Genomic DNA, 19,644 nt, shown 5'->3' with positions numbered 1-19,644 from the left:
ATCTTTGTCTTGTTGAGCTTTGTGCTTCCTGATGGTGTTGTTGTTTTTTAATTTCTCTCAGTGTCTCTGTCTGCTCACCATCCTTACACATCTCCACCATTTCTCTTCCTCACTGTCTCTGTCCTCAGTCTGATCTCTGGAACTTTGTCAGCTATCTTCTCTCTATTGCTATGGCTCCTTCCACTAACTCAGCGGGGTCAATGTGGCCACCTTTGCTGGCCCTATGGTTTTCTTCTCTTTGCATTATTAACTCAGCCTACACTATACATGCTGGCTAGTTTCGTGTCAATGAACAAACTTGGGTTATCTGTAATGAGTAAGGAACCTTGATTGAGAAAAGGCTATTCTAGCTGTAAGGCATTTTCTTAACTAATGACTGATGCAGGAGGACCCAGCCCATTGTGGGTGATGCCATATCTGAGCTGGTGGTCCTGAGATCTATAAAAATATATAAGCCAATCAAGTTCTGATGAGCAAGCCAGTAAGCAGCACCCCTCCATGTCCTCTGCATCAGCTCCTACTTTGAGGTTCCTGCCCTGTTTGAGTTCCTGTCTTGGCTTTTTTCAATGATGGACTCCAAGGTGGTAGTGTAAGCCAGATAAACCCTTTCCTCCCCAACTTGATTTTGGTCATGGTGTTTCATCACAGCAATAGAAACCCTAAGACACTACCCATGATAGGTCATAAGTAGGGAAACCACTTATGTATGTAGGTAACCCTCCGAGTTTGTACATACCTGAAATCTTGAAGCAGCCAGGGCCCATGGTCTCCCATCTTCATCTCATTGAGCTTTTGTGCCTCCTGATGATGTCTTTTTACGTCTCTCAGTGTCTCTGTCTGCCCACCACCCTTACACATCTCCACCATTTCTCTTCCTCACTGTCTCTGTGACAGTGAGTACATAAATAAAACCACCCTGGGGTGGGGGGCTAGGGGAGAGCACAGGGGAAGGTGTTTTCAAGCTGGCTGGAAAAATGAGTCAAAGAGCCAAGGAAGGATATGGCATGTAAATGTAAAACTGTAATTTGCACCAATCACAATTGCTTCCAGTTCTACCAATCAGAAGACTCACGCAGAAAGAACAGTCCCTGGCCTCAAATGGCATTAGTTTCAAGCTTTCTGTTGGATCACTGGGCGACATGCTACTTCCTGGTCTGAAGTTAGAAAGCTGAAAAGCTGACAGGTTAGCAAGGGTCATCACAACTCACCAAGACTTCGGGTGGCTAGAACCCATACAGGTTGCCTGCAGCAGTCGCAGCTGGAGCCCAGTCTGGAGTAGGGGTTGAAGCTTCAGTAACAGTGGCCCGTGCACCTGGGAGGAAGTTTCCCCAGTGTACACAGCCTGGTGAAAAGCAGCCAGCTTGCTATGATGTCAGCCCAGCCTGTCACTAAGAGGGATTGCTCCATTGACAGTTGCCTTCTCCAAGGCAGCCTGACAACAGGAAAGATCTGGCAACTTCCAATGAGTCCAACCTGTGAAGCCCATAGCAACTTAGCTTATTTAAAGCAAGTGTTGAAAGGATGCTTAAAACAAGAACTCCTGTTTTATCCTCAGCAGGCTGCCTTCTGGGTGACTAGATCTGTCTTGCCTGCTCCCGTTTGACTTGCGGGCATCTCTGGCAATTCTAGAGTGAAGACTTTAAAAGACAATTTCATCTATTCCATCCATTGGCTATGTTTTGGTCTACTTTGATTTTTAATTTTATTTGTTTATTCTTTATGTGTTTGTTTGTTGCTGTTGTTTGAGACAGAGTCTCAGGTAGATAGAGCTGGCTGGTTAGTCCACCCAGGGCTAAGTTACAGGGCTAAGTTACAGGGCTAAGTTACAGGGCCATTTTATGACTTCTGAGGGATCTGACTCAGGTCTTAATGCTTTTAAGGCACATGTTTTATTGAGTGAGCTCTTGCCCTGTCTTCTCAAATGATTACTCTTCTAACCATTGAGACAAATACCTGATTAATAGTGTTTTCTGAATACTTCAGGAAACAAATAAAAATATGCGATTGTAAACTATCTGACCCTAGTGATATTTTCCATCAGTCAAGATGCTGCTGTGTCTCATCAGTGGCACAGTGACCTGAGCTGGGCTATTGAGTTTCCCATGATTACCTAGTAGAAAAGATGACTGAACAACAAACCCATATTTGGCTTTTTTTTTTTTTTCAATTTTGGGGAGGTGGGGTATTGACGAAGACAGAGCATTTCTGACCTCTTCTTCAATTGTTAAACTAAATTTCTAGTTGAATCCAGTCCACATCTTCGGAATGTACTGTTAACATCTATAGAAATAGAACTGTCATTTAAAGGAATGCCAGTCATGCACAGTGCTGACAGAGCTTTTTATTTCATGAAATCCAACTTATTTCTAGCATCAGTCTTAGGAGCATTTTATGTAGAACAATTTTTAAAAGGCAACAAGAATCAAATCATGAACAGATAGCTCCCTCCACCAGGGAGTTTGAAGTAACCCAGAAAATGAAGTGAAAATACCCTCATGAGTGGAGACCAGTGAAAGGCCGCACAGTCTACAATGAGGATGCTTGGTGCACACTACACAATACATATCTGTTTCTCAAAATTTAAGTGTCAGGAGTTAGTGATCCACCATGAGGTGATCGCCAGCCCTGCACCTGGACAAATCTCAACATACAGCCTTCATCTATATGTTACCTCTGGATCATCTTTGTTCTTAGTCAAGAACCACCCCCCACCCAGAAATAAATCTAAGGTGATGTCCCCAGAGAGAGCTGCAATCATCCCCTTCCAGGGACAGCAGGGGACCGGCATGGAGATGTCTCTGATTCTAGAGTCTCTGTGCAAGATAGACCACCGAAAACTCTAACTGACATTGCAGAGTTTGAGAAGGAGAGTGTTGTACAATCTTGGACTTCACTTCTGGAATTTATTCTATTCCCTACAAAGCCAAGAGTGAAAATAAGAAATGCATTCCTGAACCTAAAATAGGGACAGAGACCCACACAGACTTGCAGTGTTTGTTCCCATCCAATAGCATGCTTGGAGAAATGGATTGATGCTTTTTAATCTCTGATCAAAACTGTTTGGGTTTTACCCTAATTTATAATGCAGGTGAATTAGAATAATGATTCATTCTAAGTCCTGAAACAAAAACTTCAGCCCAAATAAAACATATCTGTAGGTAGTAGTGAGAGTCTTACATAGTATCTCTCTCTCTCTCTCTTTTTCTCTCTCTCTCTCCCTTCCTTGCTCCTTCCCTCTCTCTCCCTCTCTCCTTCTCTCTCTCCCCCTCTCTTTATATATATGTACATATATATATATATATATATACATATATGAATATTTCAAACAAACAATATAATGGGATTGCAAACTATCTGACCCCAGTGGTATTTTTCATCAGTCAAGAAACTGCCATGTCTCATTAAAGGCACAGTGGGACCTGAACTGTGGCTATTGAGTTTCCATGATTACCTAGTAGAAAAATGACTGAACAAACCCACACTCTTATATCTATCTATCTATCTATCTATCTATCTATCTATCTATCTATCTATCTATCTATCTGTCTGTCTATAGAGAGAGGGGTGGGGGATGTGATCTGTGTGTCTCTTTGACGTGTTCCAGATATTTCAGATTCCCTGAACATTTGTAGCACAAATGCCACAGTTGTATTTTTCCAAGATTGGCTGAGGTGCTACTGAAATATCACATGTCCTTTACGGGGCAAAACATCTGTAAAGGCTTTTACTGGACCACTGTTTCTCAGAATTTATTGTGCATCAGACTCGCCTGTTGGGCTTATTAAAACTCGGGATGCTGGAACTAGAGTTTCTGATTCAGGTGGTGTGAGCTAAAGCTGGAGAATATGTGTTTTCAGTAAGTCCCCAGTGGTGCTGATGCTGATGGCACAGGGGCCACACTGGAGTTCACTACTGTAAGCTCCACATGGTATTTCTAGGTTCTTTAAAGAGCAATGGGAACTTACAATCCGGTATCCATCCACATGGCACAGCCTAAAGTCTCCTCAGGGCTGTTTCCAAGGATAATATTTGAGAGAATAATTTTTTTTTTTTTTACTACATCTACTTTCTCCATTCTACAAACAGTAGCAGCAGGCACCCAAAGAACCCTTAGGACTATTGGCTTAGCATTTTGGTTGTCTGTTGGGGGAGAGGGGGAAGTGGGCGTGTTTCCTAATCGCACCAGGACCGTCATCTACCTAGTATGTCTTCAGATGCACTGGATCTGTGAGCCTCCCCAGGACAGGAGTGATGCCTCTGGGGGGATAGAAGCCATGGCTACATGTCTCTACCCAGGCTGTCTATCTCATCCAGCAGGAAGTCCATGTCTTCCCGGCTCACTTGAGGGCTGATGACCACCTGGCGGAAGAAGTTGACCTTCCCCCGGTGGGGCTGGTAGCCCAGCATGAGGCTTCCCTTCTTCATCATCTTTTCCTTAATGGCTGGGGCCACCTGCAAGGGGGAAAAGGACATGGATGAAACCATATGGCCGAGCACTTCACCTGCTCTCTTGTCAGCTGGTGCGTCTCTCAGTCTTGTCCCAAGGCTGACGTAACAACAATTCATGGAGAACTTAAAGCATATATACACCGAGTCAAGTGGCTGAGCCATGTTAGTTCAGCCTTGGCACCAAGGGGAGATAGTGGCAGCATATTCATTGACAGATGAGGAAAGTCAAGCACGGGAGACTCTTGAGATCTCTTTCTGATGCTGGGATTAAATACTCTGCTCAAAAGCAACTCAGGGTAGGAAGGAGTTCGTCTCAGTTTACAGATGACAGTCTATCATCAAGGGATGTCGGGTCTGAACTCAAACAGAAACCTGACACGGAAGCCATGGAAGGACACTGCTTGCTGGCTCATTTGAGTGCTTCTGTTTCTTACACAGCTCAGGACGACCTGGACAGGAAATAGTGCTGTCCCTAGTAGACTGGGCCCTCCTATACCAACTCGCAATCAGGACAGTCTCCCTGACATTATTCAATATGACCTGGAAGATCTCTCAGTTGAGAAGGGATTCTAGGCTATGACAAGTTGATGGTTAGAACTACCTAGGACATGGGACCCCTACTGAACCAAGGCTTGCCATTTCAGCTCTGTTGGCTGGCCCATGAGCTCTCAGGATCTGCCTGTCTCTGCTCTCATGGCCATGCCTGGCTTGAATGTTGCCGATCATTCTAGATGCATGTACTTTATAGGATGGCAATGGGCCGTGTGTTATCTGCCCTCCACTTAACAGAAGCCTCACTTAAGCATTTGAAAAGCCCCACTAAATGGACAAGAAAGTAAGACAAACATGCTTTCCATCAAAGGTGAGGAAATAAAATGTATATAGTTATGCAAGTATAATGGGAACATATTTATGTAAAACATAAAAATTGCATATGAAAATGTTGCATGATTGTGCTTCTGTTCTTTGCTTCTTTTTTTTTATTTTTAGGATTTTATGCTTTAGCTTATCAACCCTCATTGACTTAAGTAGGAGCTCCTCTGCTTATATGCACATACATGGATATGCATGTATCATATGTGTGTGTGGGTGCTCACACATGTAACATGAACTTCTTCTCATTCAGATGTCACCGTGTACTCTCAACATCTGGTCACAACCTCATTTGGTCACCAGGTAGTGTCGAGCCAAGTCTTACATAGGTGTGTGATAAAGCCACATTTTTTTCCTCTGTTCAAACAAGTGGTCACTGGCCACCGGTATGTAAACTGAGGCCACGAGGGAAATCCCAGCATCTGGTGCCAGCAGTGATCAATATTAGGAAAGCCTTGATCACGAGGGCCATGTGTCTGTCAAGGAGAGCCCAAAAGCATCCCGTCCAGAGCTAGCAGCCTGTGGTCCTGAGGATGCCTTTAGGATCACGGCCCCTTTCAGATCCATTCCTATCAGCTTGCAGTTCCACGGCACCCATCAGCTCAGACCCTCTGCTGATTAAAGCACCTTTACTCATGGCTCAGCCTAGTTTTCTTTGTCTGGGGCAACTTACTTTCCAGTGTTTCTGTTTTGCTCTCCAAAAAGGGCCTTTCCTATTCCAACCAGGGAAAGCATTCAGGACTCACAGCCAGCTTAGGACAGTCCCAAAGCTCAGTGATGCCATTATCAAGGCGAATCTGTCAGGCTGCCACAACTTAGAAGCAAATCAGAAATAGTTTTTTGTTTTAACTTCTTTTATATTTTATTTATTTATTTAGGGGAAGGAAGCAGGGCACATGCCACTACCACATGGGTGGAGGTCAGAGGACAATTTATAAGAGTATGTTTTCTCCATCTGCCACCCAACATGGGTTGGCAGGCTCGGGGCAAGCATCTGCACCTTCCAAGGCATCCTCCAGCCCCAGAAAGATTTTCTGATTCAGTACATTGTAAACATAAGAGGACATGTTTAATATAAAGATGTTCTGGAGGCTTACATTTCTGCTCTTGCATCAGACGCAAAAATAGATAGGTTTTCGTGGGCAGTGCTCTCGGAGTGGGAAGCAAATGTCCTAAGCTCAAGTTTGTTTCTGGTTTTCTGAGATTACGAAGAAGTAATAAAATATCTCCGGGTCCCAGAGAATGAGCAGAGTGAGGGTTTGACAGTACGCAGGGAATTTATTAACCTGTCAGTGAACTCGAAGATTAGTTCCTAGAAGTAGTCGCTATGAGGCCCATGGTAAAGGCCTCATCTATCCAGAAACGCGGAGTGGGTAAGAAAGCCTGGAGGACCCTCACAGCCGACAACCTCCGGAATCTGTTAGCACAGATCCTCACTGTGAAGGCAGCAGTGAGTACTGTGAGTATTTTGCCAGCTCTCTCTGCTTTGCGTCGCTCATTCTGAACTAATTGAAAAGCGCCCACGTGTTTACAGAGTGGAAACCGGAGTGTCTCCCTCAGCCGTCAGATTTCCACCTTTGCACTTAACACACGCCTGCGTTCTCCCTTTACGAGGCCGCAAGGCCCAGGCTGACACTGGGCGACACGGGTCCTCCTGTTTTGCTGGCGGCAGCAGAGGAACAGTCCTAATCCGGCAGGATGGAATATTCACAGGGGAAGGAAAATATGCACACACGCCATATAAGTCCAGGAGTCTCACACCTAAACAGAGCCCGCATGGCAGAAAGCAATTTGGCAGGGCCGAGATTGCTTCCCCACTCTCAATTATGTTCCCTCTGCTTTTCCTTCAAATTGTAAATCAGATTCTTTCCTTGTGCCTCAGTGCGCTTGGCTCCCGCATCTTAAGTGGGGTAGGATGCTGACACTTCCGCTTCACTGCATGGCTTCCTCTCCTTGTTTCCATAGGATTTCTGTTTCCCCCATAAATTACATTCCAGTAATGATTGGGGTCATTTCAACAGCATTCTGTGGTTATCCTGCTACAACACAAGGTAGCAAGGCATTTAAAGGTGCTTAAACAGAAGGGAGTACAAAACCAAAACCAAAAACAAACCAAACCAAAACAAAATAAAAATGACTCTCTCCAACCAAGTGTAGCCATTTGATAACAACTGGCCTACTTCCTTCTGAGCCTATAAAGAAAGATGGTCATATCCAGAAAATCTCTTTTGAAAAAAAACATGTCCATACTTAAAGCTAACATGGATATGTATCTCTGGGTGCAGGAGATGGAGGTTGGAGGATCAAGAATTCAAGGCTCATTTAGACTACATAAGATCCTGTCTCAAAAGAATCCGAACAAGAGGCTGGGAGAGGTGGCTCGGAAGCTAGCGCACTCACTGCCCTTACACAGGACCCAGGTTTGGTTTTCAGCACCGACATGGTAGCTCACAACCATCTGTAACTCTTGGAGTTCCAGGGAATTCTGCCCCCTGGGGCCCCTGTGCATTAATTCATAGTGGATACATACATGTAGATTTAAAATACAAATAATTCAGAATTGATAACCTGTCACAAAGGGAAAAATTGTTTTCTCTAATGGAGTCCGACTGGCTACACAAACCACTCAAGGACAGGTCCCGTGGCCAGCAGTAGATGGACAACACGAAACAAAACAATGGCAATTTTGGAAGAATGCTTTGTCTGGGCATTTTTAAAACTTTACATATCTTTTGCATATATCTGTATCTGTATCTAGACAGATAGCTTTTCTAAAGTAAACAGCAGACATGAGAGGTATGGGGCGTTACCATGGCAACCTCCCTCCAATGGACCAATACTATTTTGTCAAAGTGTAACTTACAAAGTGGATTATACAAAAGACAAGTCATTGTGCTCCGAAGCTGTTGAGTACTCACATTAGGAGCTACACCATGTATTTCTTAGAATTAATTTGCTTTTAACCAATTTTAATTTGTACGTGGTCTCCTCCCTCCCACCCTCAGCTCCCTTATCCCCCTCTATAAGCATCTGTTAAGACTTGAATCTTCGGAAATGCTGAGAAATCTACAACTTCTGACTGATTTCTTCCCACTATGTCTCACTGTTAGGAAAAGCCTTTGCACCTTAGCGGTCTTAGACGTGGTATCTCACACCTCGTGTGTGTGCAGTGACTGTAGGATCTTCCGTTCAGGTTCCAACCTTATTTCCTGTCTGGACAGTGTGAGCTTACTTGTAGGAAGTTGGGCTATCATTGGTTACTTTGACAGTGTTTCTCTGTGATGCTGCACCACTGAAATTTATTCGGGATAGGAACAACTTCTTATGGTTTTCTAGAAAGGTCTGTGTTTGGCTAAGTTGTCAGCATACAGGCCTATTTTGTGAGTGAAGAAATGACCATGAAGTCCGAGTTCAGAAATCTTCAGGTTACCTGGATCCTCTGTAATCTGCTACTTACCTTGCTATCACATGAAGCTTGGGAAGCGAGTTTGGTGCCTTCTACAGGTGTTTGAAGATAGAGGTCACCTGTCTCGAGATGCCTGTCAGAGCACTGGATTTAGATTTAGAGGGATGTGCCTGGTGGTCTGTAAATTTGTTCACTAAGGAACTCAGATGTACTTTATGAGTTTGGGAGACACTGAATAACAAAGTATTCTTGCTGGGACATCAACAGAGGTAGAGGTGAGGTAGATGGTGATCGGAGGGCATCCTGGGTAACAGATGCAATCTTGAGAGAGGAAGGGTGGGGATGAAATCTCCTTTTGAATTACTTACATCAATTTGCCACAAATAAAAATTTCAAAGCCAGAGACCTTTGGAGAAGTTAGTCAGGTTGTTTGTCAAGGGTAAAACCCAGTTAAACATGCCCCAGAAAACAGTGAGCACTTTCATTCTGAATCCTTTAAGAGTCAATTTTCTCTCTCCAATGTATCTGTGGCCCACATCTTAGCATGTCTTAGTTCTTTACTGGTCCCTGCTCCTCTGTATGGTGTCCTTGCCCTGATACCCCGCCCCATAATTTAGAGTTTAGCTATATCCCTGTAAGTCTCTCAAGCTTAAATGATAGAAAATTGGTGATCTGTAGTCCATGAAATCATATGCATCCAAAAGATGGATTCAGCTAGGCAGACAGGAAGAAAAATGCTACATTGCCTCTAGACACGCCTCTTCCAACTATGAATATTTTTAGCCTAATTTCTCCTAGAGTACATCTGAAAAGTCAGAATAATGTGTGCCTCCGTTGAAAAGAACTGCCCCTCCCACTCATGCTTGCCCTAACACAAGTGAGCAAGACCCACAATTAGGAGTCTGGAGTCATAGTGTCTGAAGGAGGCAGTTAGCTTCACGTGGTGTTTACACCATAGAGACAACTGGGGCAGACGTTCCAATAAACCTAATGTCAGTCATATATTTGAGGCCAGCTAAAATGAACAGTCATAAAAACAAACCAAACTGAACCGAAAGCTTTAGCTGAAGAATGGACGCAATAAACAGTTTATGCCCTCTATAAAGCAAAGCTTAATACTCGACCATGTTCCAGCAGCCAGTTGAGCTAAGAGCAACCGAAGAGTTGTTGGAACCAACACCCACATTTCAGCCATGTTCAGAGATGTCCTTTTTGCACTGAGAAGTGAAGTATATCTCAGTAAATTCCAGCAGAGGTAGGAAGAGTGGTACAGGGCTTAGGAAAGCATGCTGGGGGCTGGGAAGATGGTGGAATGCATACCACAAAACATCACAAAGACCTGAGATTGGATCCAGGTGAAAGCCAACTGGAGTGGGGTTTGCCCACAATTTCCGAATGTGGGAGGCAGAAACAAGAGGATCTCTGCAGCTTGGTGGCAGACTGGTATTGTCAATCTGATAAGCTCCGAAGTTAATGAGAGAGAGAGAGATCCTGCCTCAAAAAAGATTATGTGTGGGAAGATATGGAACATTAACCTCTGGCTACACACATGCACGCACACACACATGCACACACACACACACACACACACACACACATTTGTTACACTTGCATACACAGCACACCAAACCATTTAAGATGGCGTTCCCAAGATCAGGACATTAAATAACCCACAGGTCTCAACATAACCCAACCCATGGAGGAATTCCAATGTGTCCAGTGTCCACGTGTTCATGTTCAGCAACACTTCTCAGTAAGTGACAGCCCTGATGCTCTGGTCCTTCTTGGTTTTCCCATGACTGACTAACATTGCTATGGACCACAGGAAATAACTAAATTGAAGGGCCCGTAGGAGAGGAAGGCTGAGAGTTGAAAAGGATTTGTATGTTTCTCAAGGATTCTTAGCATGAGCCCTCGGAAATGGTCTCTCCTCTGGAGAGTGAGAAAGCAAGGACAAACTCTCACTTCCTCCATGTCTCGGGCAGGGCGGCCCATTATCTCTTCCCACTCCCCTGGCTATTTGAGCACAGTGAAGACTTTTCTCCCCAAATTGATGCCTGATTCAATAGGTGGGTGAGTGAGATGAGGGCGGAATTCAAATCTCACTCATAGATCTGGGAATGGAGCATGGAGCCCTGGGGTCAAGCCCCGTGAAGCAAGCAAACCTCAGGGCGAGAAGGAGCATTTGAGAATGGTGCTAAGGAGGATGAAGAGGCTCGGTCAACTTCCTGAGAATGGCACCTGCCTCTGTCGCCTGAAGTGAGGTATCCATGTGCTGAGCTTTTTGGTGACTGATTTATTCTGTGCCAACAAGCTTCTAACAGGCTCTGAAGCAGCCTCTGAAGCTCTGTAGGGCATTAGATACAACGCCTGTGTCTGGCGACATAGGCGCAAACATGGGCTCCCTGTGGGTGACACCCTCGAACCATGAGCCAAAATAAAGTCTCCCTTAAGTTGCTTCTAGAAAATTCCTGACCCCCCACAGTACAGAGCAGAAAAGGGCTGTTAAATGGCAGCATTTATGGACAGGTAAAATGGCCCCCCCGGGAATGTGACTGCTACCAAGCCAGATGACCTGAGTTCAATCTCAAGTACCAACAGGGACGGGGAGAATACGTTGTTATTTGACTTCCATCCATGCATTATGGCAACTGTAAATACTCCCCCCCCCACACACACACATACAAATAAATGTGATAAAAATTTTAAAAAAATGGTTATAGTTATAAAAAAGAAATTATGCCTGGTATACTAAGTTCATATTTTTGGTTTTGGCCTAAAAGTCTTACAGTTTCCATCTCTAGGTACTATCTTTTCAGCACAGGAGGGGCAGAAGTGGGAAAGAAAGAGAAGCAGAGACGGAGATGGAGGTGGAGAGGAGCAGCCTTATGTGAGTAACCTGCGCTGCCACCTAAGTCGATGGTGAAGTCTCAGCCCAGACGCTACCCAGGGCCAGTAGTCCTGGGTCTGGGGCCCTGCAACCACAGGGGTCTGTGTTGATGTCAGATGTCTGCGGTCCAAGTTACCACCAAAGGCCTATGGCTTAAGCAGGAAATAGAGGTGGGACATCTGGGAAAGAGAAAAGTTTTGGGAATAGAGCCATGTGGGAGAATTGCTGGGAAGATGTAATGAGAAGGACGCGTGGTACCTGAGCACGGGTAACCAGCCAAGTGGCAGCATGTAGGTAACAACAGGCTACCTGAGGAGGCTATCTGAGGAGGCTACCTGAGGAGGCCTAGCAAGGGTCCAGTACTGATGGTGTAGCAGAAGCCAGAGGCCTCGAACCACTTGCAATTAAAGCTGTTTGGGCAAAACGTTGTACTGTGGGACACACTGTGGCACACAGTTTTAAGCTTTTGTTGTTGTTCTTCTTCTTTATTTGTTTTTGGTTTTTCAAGATAAGGTTTCTCTGTATAGCCTTGGCTATCCTGGAACTTGCTTGGAAGGTTGGCCTTGAACTCAGAGACCTACCTGCCTCCTTATTTTTATCTATCCATCTATCTATCTACCTACCTATCTATCTATCTATCTATCTATCTATCTATCTATCTATCTATCATATATCTCTCTATCCATCTGTCTGTCTATCTATCCATCCATCTATCCATTCTCCATCCATCTATCTATTATCTATATCTATCTATCTCTATCTATCCATCTATCTGTCTATTTATCTATCCATCATCTATCTATCTATCTATCTATCTATCTATCTATCTATCTATCTATCTATCTATCTAACTATCTATCTATCTATACATCCCTCTCTACCTATCTATCTATCCATCTATCCATCTATCCATCATCTATCTTGTGGAGGGTGGTTTACAATGGCAGAGAGCAGACATGGAGGGATGAGGAGTTGAGTGGAATTGGGGTACGTGATGTGAAATTCACAATGGATCAACAGAAAGTATAAAAAAAAAACAAGAAAGTTTATAAAAACAAAAGGTACTGTCTTTTCTTTAAGTTAGTTCTTGGTTATATAATAATTATCACTATAATAATATGTAATATTTATACATTTTAAAGATAATTTTAATCAAGTCATTTGGATTGAAGAGCTGACTTCTGCTGGACACTCCAACTTCTGGCCTCTGGTTGTTACTCGCTAAGTAAGGAAGCGCTTTCAGCCCACAGCTTCGTCTGTTGATGACAGTAGAATTCCAAAGGGCATTTTCTCTCATGGCCCTTCCTTTTTACAGACACTCAACTACATTCTATAGTACACATGTTCAGTATTTCTCTTTTTACATATTTTAAGGCCTGTGTCTCCCACCATTGCTGCAGCGGCCAGAACCACGTAAACTCCCAGCAGACACTGTGGGTGCGCCTTGCCTGTTCTGATCTAATGTGGAGGGAAGCCTTTCATACTTATTTATTAACCCAATACATCACCCACACAGACCTCAGCATGTGCTGCAGATGACTCCTCTGCCTTCCTTAGAGTTTCAAGCTCACAGGAAGTGTATGTTTTAAGTCAATCTCTAAGGCCCTTGTTCTTTCTTCATGCACTGAAGTGGCAAATATAATTTTGGATTACATTATTTTAGTGTGTTCAGAAACAGGCGGCAAAATAATGAAAACTACACTTTTAAGGCCCGCTTTTTACTTAGCTCCTAAAATAATGGGCTCTTCTGAATGAAGCCCTAAAAATGGAACGTGGAGGAGGGGCTATGTGCAGCTCTGGTTGGCTGATTCATCTCTCCAGACAGTGCCCCGAAAACACTACATAAATTGTTTCAACCTGGGTGAATGGATTATTGTAAAGATTCCTGAAATAATCCTCTCATCTTTTACCACAGCTCTGACCCACTTTGGGGAGTGTCTTTGATACCTCTCCCCGCTTCACTGACCTCCAGGACGAACGGTCAGACACATCTGCATTTAACAGGCCACTTTCATCTCTGGGCTCACAAAGGGGTCAGTCTTTCTCTCAAAAGGAAATTGAAACATATATTATGAGACCTCATTTCAGGAGATGCTGGCTTCTGCTTTCATAGCCAGAGCAAGCAGGGAGCAGAGATACAAATCCACAGTCGTGTCTTGGAACAGCACATTGACTGAAGGAGAGTGGGGAAGCCATCGCTTAACTGGAGCTTACTTGCATAGAGATTGTTCACAAGCTCTGGACTCTCACTCCAAAAGGATGTACAGACACATATGGAAGATGGGGTGGGGCTAGGTGCTGGAAAGGGACAGCCCAGGCAGAGGGGAGCAGGGAAGGGAGGGGTCCTTACAGGAAGTGAGAACTCTTGAGTGTGGCCTTTGGGAGACGCTATGGGCGACGTGCTTGTTGCTCAATGGGACCCGAGTTCAATACCCAAGGATCTACATAAAGGTGGGACTGGGACAGTGTGCTTGTGACCCCAGTGCTGGGGGCAGGGGTAGGAGGCTCCCTGAGGACTTCTAGCTAGCCAACCCAGCTGAATGGGAGATCTTCAGGCTGAAGGAGAGAGACTTTACTTCAGAAAATAGTGTGGAGAAGCGATTAAGGAAATCCTGTTTACATTCTGAATGACAGAAAATTGGTGTATCCTGCACCAGTTTGGAAAATGCCTAAAACTGTGCATCACAGCTTTGTCCTATGTGGACAGAGACTAGAAAACACAGCTCGGGTACTCCCTGCTGTATGAAGAGGCTCCAGTGTTTAAACGGTGGTCAGTCTTGGACTTGATTTGACTGACAGGGGTTTTCACCCTCTTCCCCCAAGCCGTGACCTCATACATTGCTCTGTCTTCTCTGGAACGTGTGCTCAGGAGCTGTGGCATTCAGCCTTCCATTGGTGTGACCAAGCACCCAAGGCGGTACTCGGTCCCTTTCCAAGACACTGAGATCGCCTCCTCATGTTCTCCCCTTTCCTCTTGGGCAAAATAATGGCCCAAGACTTTAAGAACTACTTTCCTTTCCTGGATAACAGGACTCATTATCAAGTCTCTCATATGACCCGAAGGTAGGTCTGAACGCTTACTCCACAAATGATATGAGCAGAAACAGGGTCACAGACTTCAGCAAAATAAGCTGTTAAGCTTGAAGAGACAGATCTGCATCCTGAGAGGGTGCTGTGGGCTTGAATGAGAAACGTCCCTTGCTGGCTCATGTGTTTGAGACTGTCCCCAGTTGATGGCAGCAATATTTGGGGGAGGTGATGGACTGTTCAGGAAGGGGAGCCTTGTTGGAAGAAGTATGTCATTGGAGGCAAGATGTGAGGTCTTATCACCTGGCCCCACTTCCTGTTCTCTATCTCAGCTTCCTGTATATAGATGGACATGTGATCTCTCAGCTTCCTGCACCTCCCATGCCTCCTCCAGAGCTGTAAGTGACTGTCTCTTTGAAACCATAAAACAATCTTCTTCTATTAGTTGCTTTAGGTCATGATGTTTCATCACAGCAATGGAACAGCAGTTGTTGCAGTAGGAATCATTTGCAGGGTAGGCAAGGCTACTTGGACTCAACACTCATTCCCTTAATCCACCAACAGTGGGGTTTGACATTGTTAATGGAGACAGCCCTCAGGCAATCCTGGGAAATGTACAGGTAGTGTTAGTCTCACACAGAGATGGCACAGGAGTCTTTACTTCAGAATCTAGTCATTGAAAGCCCTTAGTCCTGCAATCACTAAGACTTTGGGTCTGGAAATTCATTTTAGCCAATTGATCTAAGTATGGGAACCACCATGTTAAAGGAGCATGAAGAGTCAGCGGGTGGGCACACACTTGTTAATGCCTCTACTTTCGTGGGGGCGGGGCTTGGAAAACAGTCTGAGGCTCATCCTTGGACAATGCACAAACAGGAGGGTAAACTTTGTGTAGAAGCAGACGTCTTATTCTTTTTTTTTTTTTTTTTTTTTTTTTTTTTACTCTTCCCTCACCTGAGAGATTCTAGTCCCTGCCCATCAGAATTCCTACAGTTAGGAAGGCCAACATATTAAAACAACAATTCAGTTGAGGTGAAGAAAGAAAATGAACATTGAAATATTGAAATGATGGGGGGATGAGTTTGATTTCTCATATTATCAGAAGGATTTTCTTTAAATGCGGTACTGTGCTTTTTGATGTTCTTAGCAGCTATCCTTGCAGGGAGGTGGAAATAATAAAGTATGATATTTTAAAAAAGATTTACCTATGTGCCTCTGTATACATGTGTATATGTCATGTATGTGCAAGTGCTAGGAGAGGTCAAAAGAGGGTGTTGGGTCCCATGGAGCTGGAGTTACAGTCAGTTGTGCTGGGAATTGAACTAGGGTCTTCTGGAAGAGCAGTAAGCACTGCTCTTAACCACTGAGCTATATTTTCAGACTCCTACAATAATAGGTTTGAACATGGAAAGACAGAAGAGTCCTGAGACATTCTGTTCTGAAAGGATATTACTTGGGGTAAAACGTTTCCACTTTCCATCCCTGGGCTATTTTTGTAGCATGTACATGGTGTGTGCTTGAGAACACATGTATATCTACAGCAGATGCCTTTCAGGTCCCTCAGATAGAGCTCATCACCACAGGGATGAGTGGGTCACATGACAAACAGGCTAGGAGACTAATCAATCAGGATCTGTTGTGTTTATGAAGATGGTCAGACTACAGCCGTAAGCAAGCCGTCCTTCTTCCCAGGATTTAAGCATCTTCACTCTTGGATGGTCTGAAATTTCTCGCCATAGGTAAACCTCTAGACCTCAGACACAACATACGCGCGTGCGTACACACACACACACACACACACACACACACACACACACATAGAGAGTCAGTCAGAAAGACAGAGACACACACACTCCAGTCTCCTTGACTACTGGCAGCCATGAATGAGTCAACTCTGCATAGATCTGTCAAGATAGTGTGTGTGTCTATCTGAATAATAAAGAGGGAAGGAAGGGAGAGAAGAAGCGGAGTGTGGAATTAAGTTGGATCGGAAGCACACACACCTATTCATTTCAGAAAGGGATGAAGTCATATCAATTCATACATCTCTTTGGGCATTTTTTTCAGAAGTCTTCAAATCCAATTTCTCCTGAAAAGGTAGCCTCTGTCATATTTTTCTGAATCAAATTAATGTGTCAGTATTTTTAAAAACATTATATTATCACTTGCTTTGAAAGGAAAGTTCTAGGCATGGAATGTGGACAAAATAGTCAAATAAAGGGCAGGGTTTAATCATTTCCACAAATGTATCTCTTTAAAAAGATTTATGTACATTAGTCTGTGTCTGTCTGTCTGTCTGTCTCTTTTCATATATACATATATATATATGTATATATATATATATGTATGTATATATATGCCACATGAGTGCAGGTGACCTCAGAGGCCAGGGGAGGCTGTTCTATGTCCCTGGAGCTGCAGTTAGAGGCAGCTGTGAGCCCCTGACATAGGTGCTGGTTTTCTGGAGGACTGATATGGTGCCATCTCTCCAGTCCCAGATTCAGTCCATTGTATATTTCCCCCTTTCACCTGTATTTGTCCTTTCTACCTAAAATCCAAGTGGTTGGGACTGACTAACTGTCTCCTTTATGAGAACTGCCAGTGAACCTGGTCCTGATTCATCAAATCGGCTCAATCCTAGATGGCTGGGGTCAGTAATGATGGGTCTTTCCAAACTTTCTGCCAAACACATAGAACTATTCTATGACTTAAAAATGTTTCTGGTTAGAGCCACCTCAGAAACATTTACAAGGACGGCCTATGAAACACTCAGCAACAAGCAGACCTCATTCCACCTCCGAGATGGGGAAAGGGAAGCCAGTCAGGAAGGGCTACAGCATCTTCTACCTTCCCCTGGACCAAACACTGGCACAGAGGCTATGGATTGACGCGGAACGCCATCTAGCGAAGGAAATGGGGAAGTGCGGAGAAAAATTCCAAACTGGATCCTGATTCAATTGTCCTTTGGGACTATTTTAAATCCGTTCTGAAAACAGTGACAAGGCTCACTTGGAGGTGCTTACCTTTAGTTACAACTACTCAGGGGGCTGAAGAAGGAGGTCAAAGGTCAAGGTTAGCCTGGCCACTGAGTTCAAGGCCAGCGTGGGCAACTTTGGGAGAGCTTGTCTAAAATAAACACTCAAATGAAACCTGTAGGGATGCGAGCACTTCTGTAGGACTTACGAGGTACCAGCTTCAGTCCCTAGGACTATCCTCTGCCTCCCCCCAGATAACGATGCAAGCATGTGGTCGTGGTGGTGGGGCACAGGCTCATTTCTGAAGGCACACCTTTAGTTTGAGGTAGGGTCTCTCATTGGTCTGGAATCTTACAGGCGAGTCAGGTTAACAAAGGGCCCGGAAGCTTTGGCGGAGTCATTTGTCTCTGCTCCCATCTCACAGCACTAAGACTCCACACTGGTGACTCACCCAGCATTTTACCTGGGTTCTAAACACAGGTCCTCATGCTGGTTCAACAAGAGCTTTACTGGCTGAGGCATCTCTGACTCCCCAGCCTTGTGAGTCTTTAAGCTATGAAAGAGTCACAAAGCATGATGACTTTAACACGGACCAGATTGAACTCATTATCGTTCGTAGCTGCCTCTCGGGACAGGTAGCCCAGCAAGCTCCCTGGCTTAGTGCCCTTGTGCTGGTGTCTCCAAGGTTGGAGTCAGCATGGCCATACTTTCCACCCCCAGCCTCCGTGGTGTGAATGACACATAGGGGTCTGAGGAGGTAGATGCCAGTGGGCCAGCATTTTGAAGCAAGCCTCTGATGGCCATGGCGTTCTTCAGTGAAGAGGCCTTTGTGCAAGAGATCCTGACTATTCAAAAATTAAAACGTGTCTGACCTCAATGATTTCCACCAGAAAAATCAGGACCAACAGCCCCTGTTTTGCAGCGTACCACATTGAAAGGGCACTCAATAAACACCACGCTGTTCAATCACTAGAGGAGGCGGCTAGCCCCAGGAAGACAGCTGAATATAATTCAACTCTTCCGTTCTTTTTTTTTTTTTCTGTATACAACCAAGTGGCTCGTTCCTTTCATTCTGAACCTCTCTCTCCGCCTCAGTGTCATCTCTGGGAATCTGGTTCTGTGTTTTCTCCAAACTGAATAAATGCTATGTATGTGGGTTTTCTCTCAAATTCTCGTGGTGAAAGAAAAAGCAAAAGAACAAAGCTCCCGAACTCCATGCCATGGTGGCTTTACCAGAGCTAACGATCAGTATTTCCCACCTGACTTTACTTTCAACCATTCTGACAGGGTTTCTCTGTGTAGCCCTGGCTGTCCTGGAACTCACTCTGTAGACCAGGCTGGCCTCGAACTCAGAAATCTGCCTGCATTTGCTTCCCAAGTGCTGGGATTAAAGGTGTGCGCCACCACTGCCCGGCCAACCATTCTGATTTGTAAGCACACACAAACCACCAACGCAGCCACCATCGCTGCTGCCGCCTCCTCCACCACCTCACCTCACCTTAGCCTTTCCGGTTTCAAGCCTGCTTGCTTCTTTCCCCCACTGTTCTGGTTGTATTTAGAGTTACCTGGTGTGGGGCAGTGTGGGGCAGTGGTCTGCTTAGGTAACTTAAGCTCAGTCGAGTATTTGGCTTTGAGCCCTGAACCCCTGTGGGCAAATTCTGCTTGCAGGAGGCGAAAGAAGCTTGGCCATAACTCCTGTGTCTTCGGTTCCTGTTTCAGGCACAACCCCTCACAGCTGCCCCTGCAGGAGATGTGTTCTCTATCAGGCAGACAATGCCTCAAGCTCCCAGCATTCTAGCTGGACCCTACACCCAGTCATCTGACCACAGCCAGACATGCCACGCCCCACACAATAAAAGGGCGGTTTGTCCCCTCCTAGCTCTCTTGCTCTCTTGTTCTCTTACTCTTTCCCTCTCTCTTGCTCTTCTCCCATCTCATTCTCTCTCCTTCTCTTTCTCTTCCTTTCTCTTTCCTGCTCTTTGTTCTCTTCTCTTGCCTTCTTGTTCTCTTTCTCTCTCTCTCCT

The 19,644-nt window shown here is 44.8% G+C and overlaps 1 protein-coding gene across 5 annotated transcripts in view; it reads right to left on the bottom strand.

Annotated features, from left to right (window-relative positions):
• Positions 1-2,321: 2,321 nt before the first annotated feature.
• The window catches only part of Gadl1 (glutamate decarboxylase like 1), a 179,552-nt gene continuing 162,229 nt past the window's right edge, over positions 2,322-19,644 (bottom strand). For 4 of the 5 annotated variants that reach the window (XM_031345362.1, XM_031345360.1, XM_031345361.1 and 1 more), the window contains one exon: positions 2,322-4,452. In XM_031345362.1, coding sequence (XP_031201222.1) covers positions 4,279-4,452 — 174 coding nt within the window. In that variant the 3' untranslated portion in view covers positions 2,322-4,278. The remainder of the gene's footprint in view (positions 4,453-19,644) is intronic. The other variant, XR_004111808.1, reaches the window with a different exon arrangement.

This window comes from Mastomys coucha, unplaced genomic scaffold (genome assembly GCF_008632895.1).
Source record: "Mastomys coucha isolate ucsf_1 unplaced genomic scaffold, UCSF_Mcou_1 pScaffold23, whole genome shotgun sequence".
NCBI lineage: Eukaryota > Metazoa > Chordata > Mammalia > Rodentia > Muridae > Mastomys > Mastomys coucha.
Note: the sequence above shows the minus strand (reverse complement) of the source record. Positions and strands in the feature narration are given on the sequence as shown.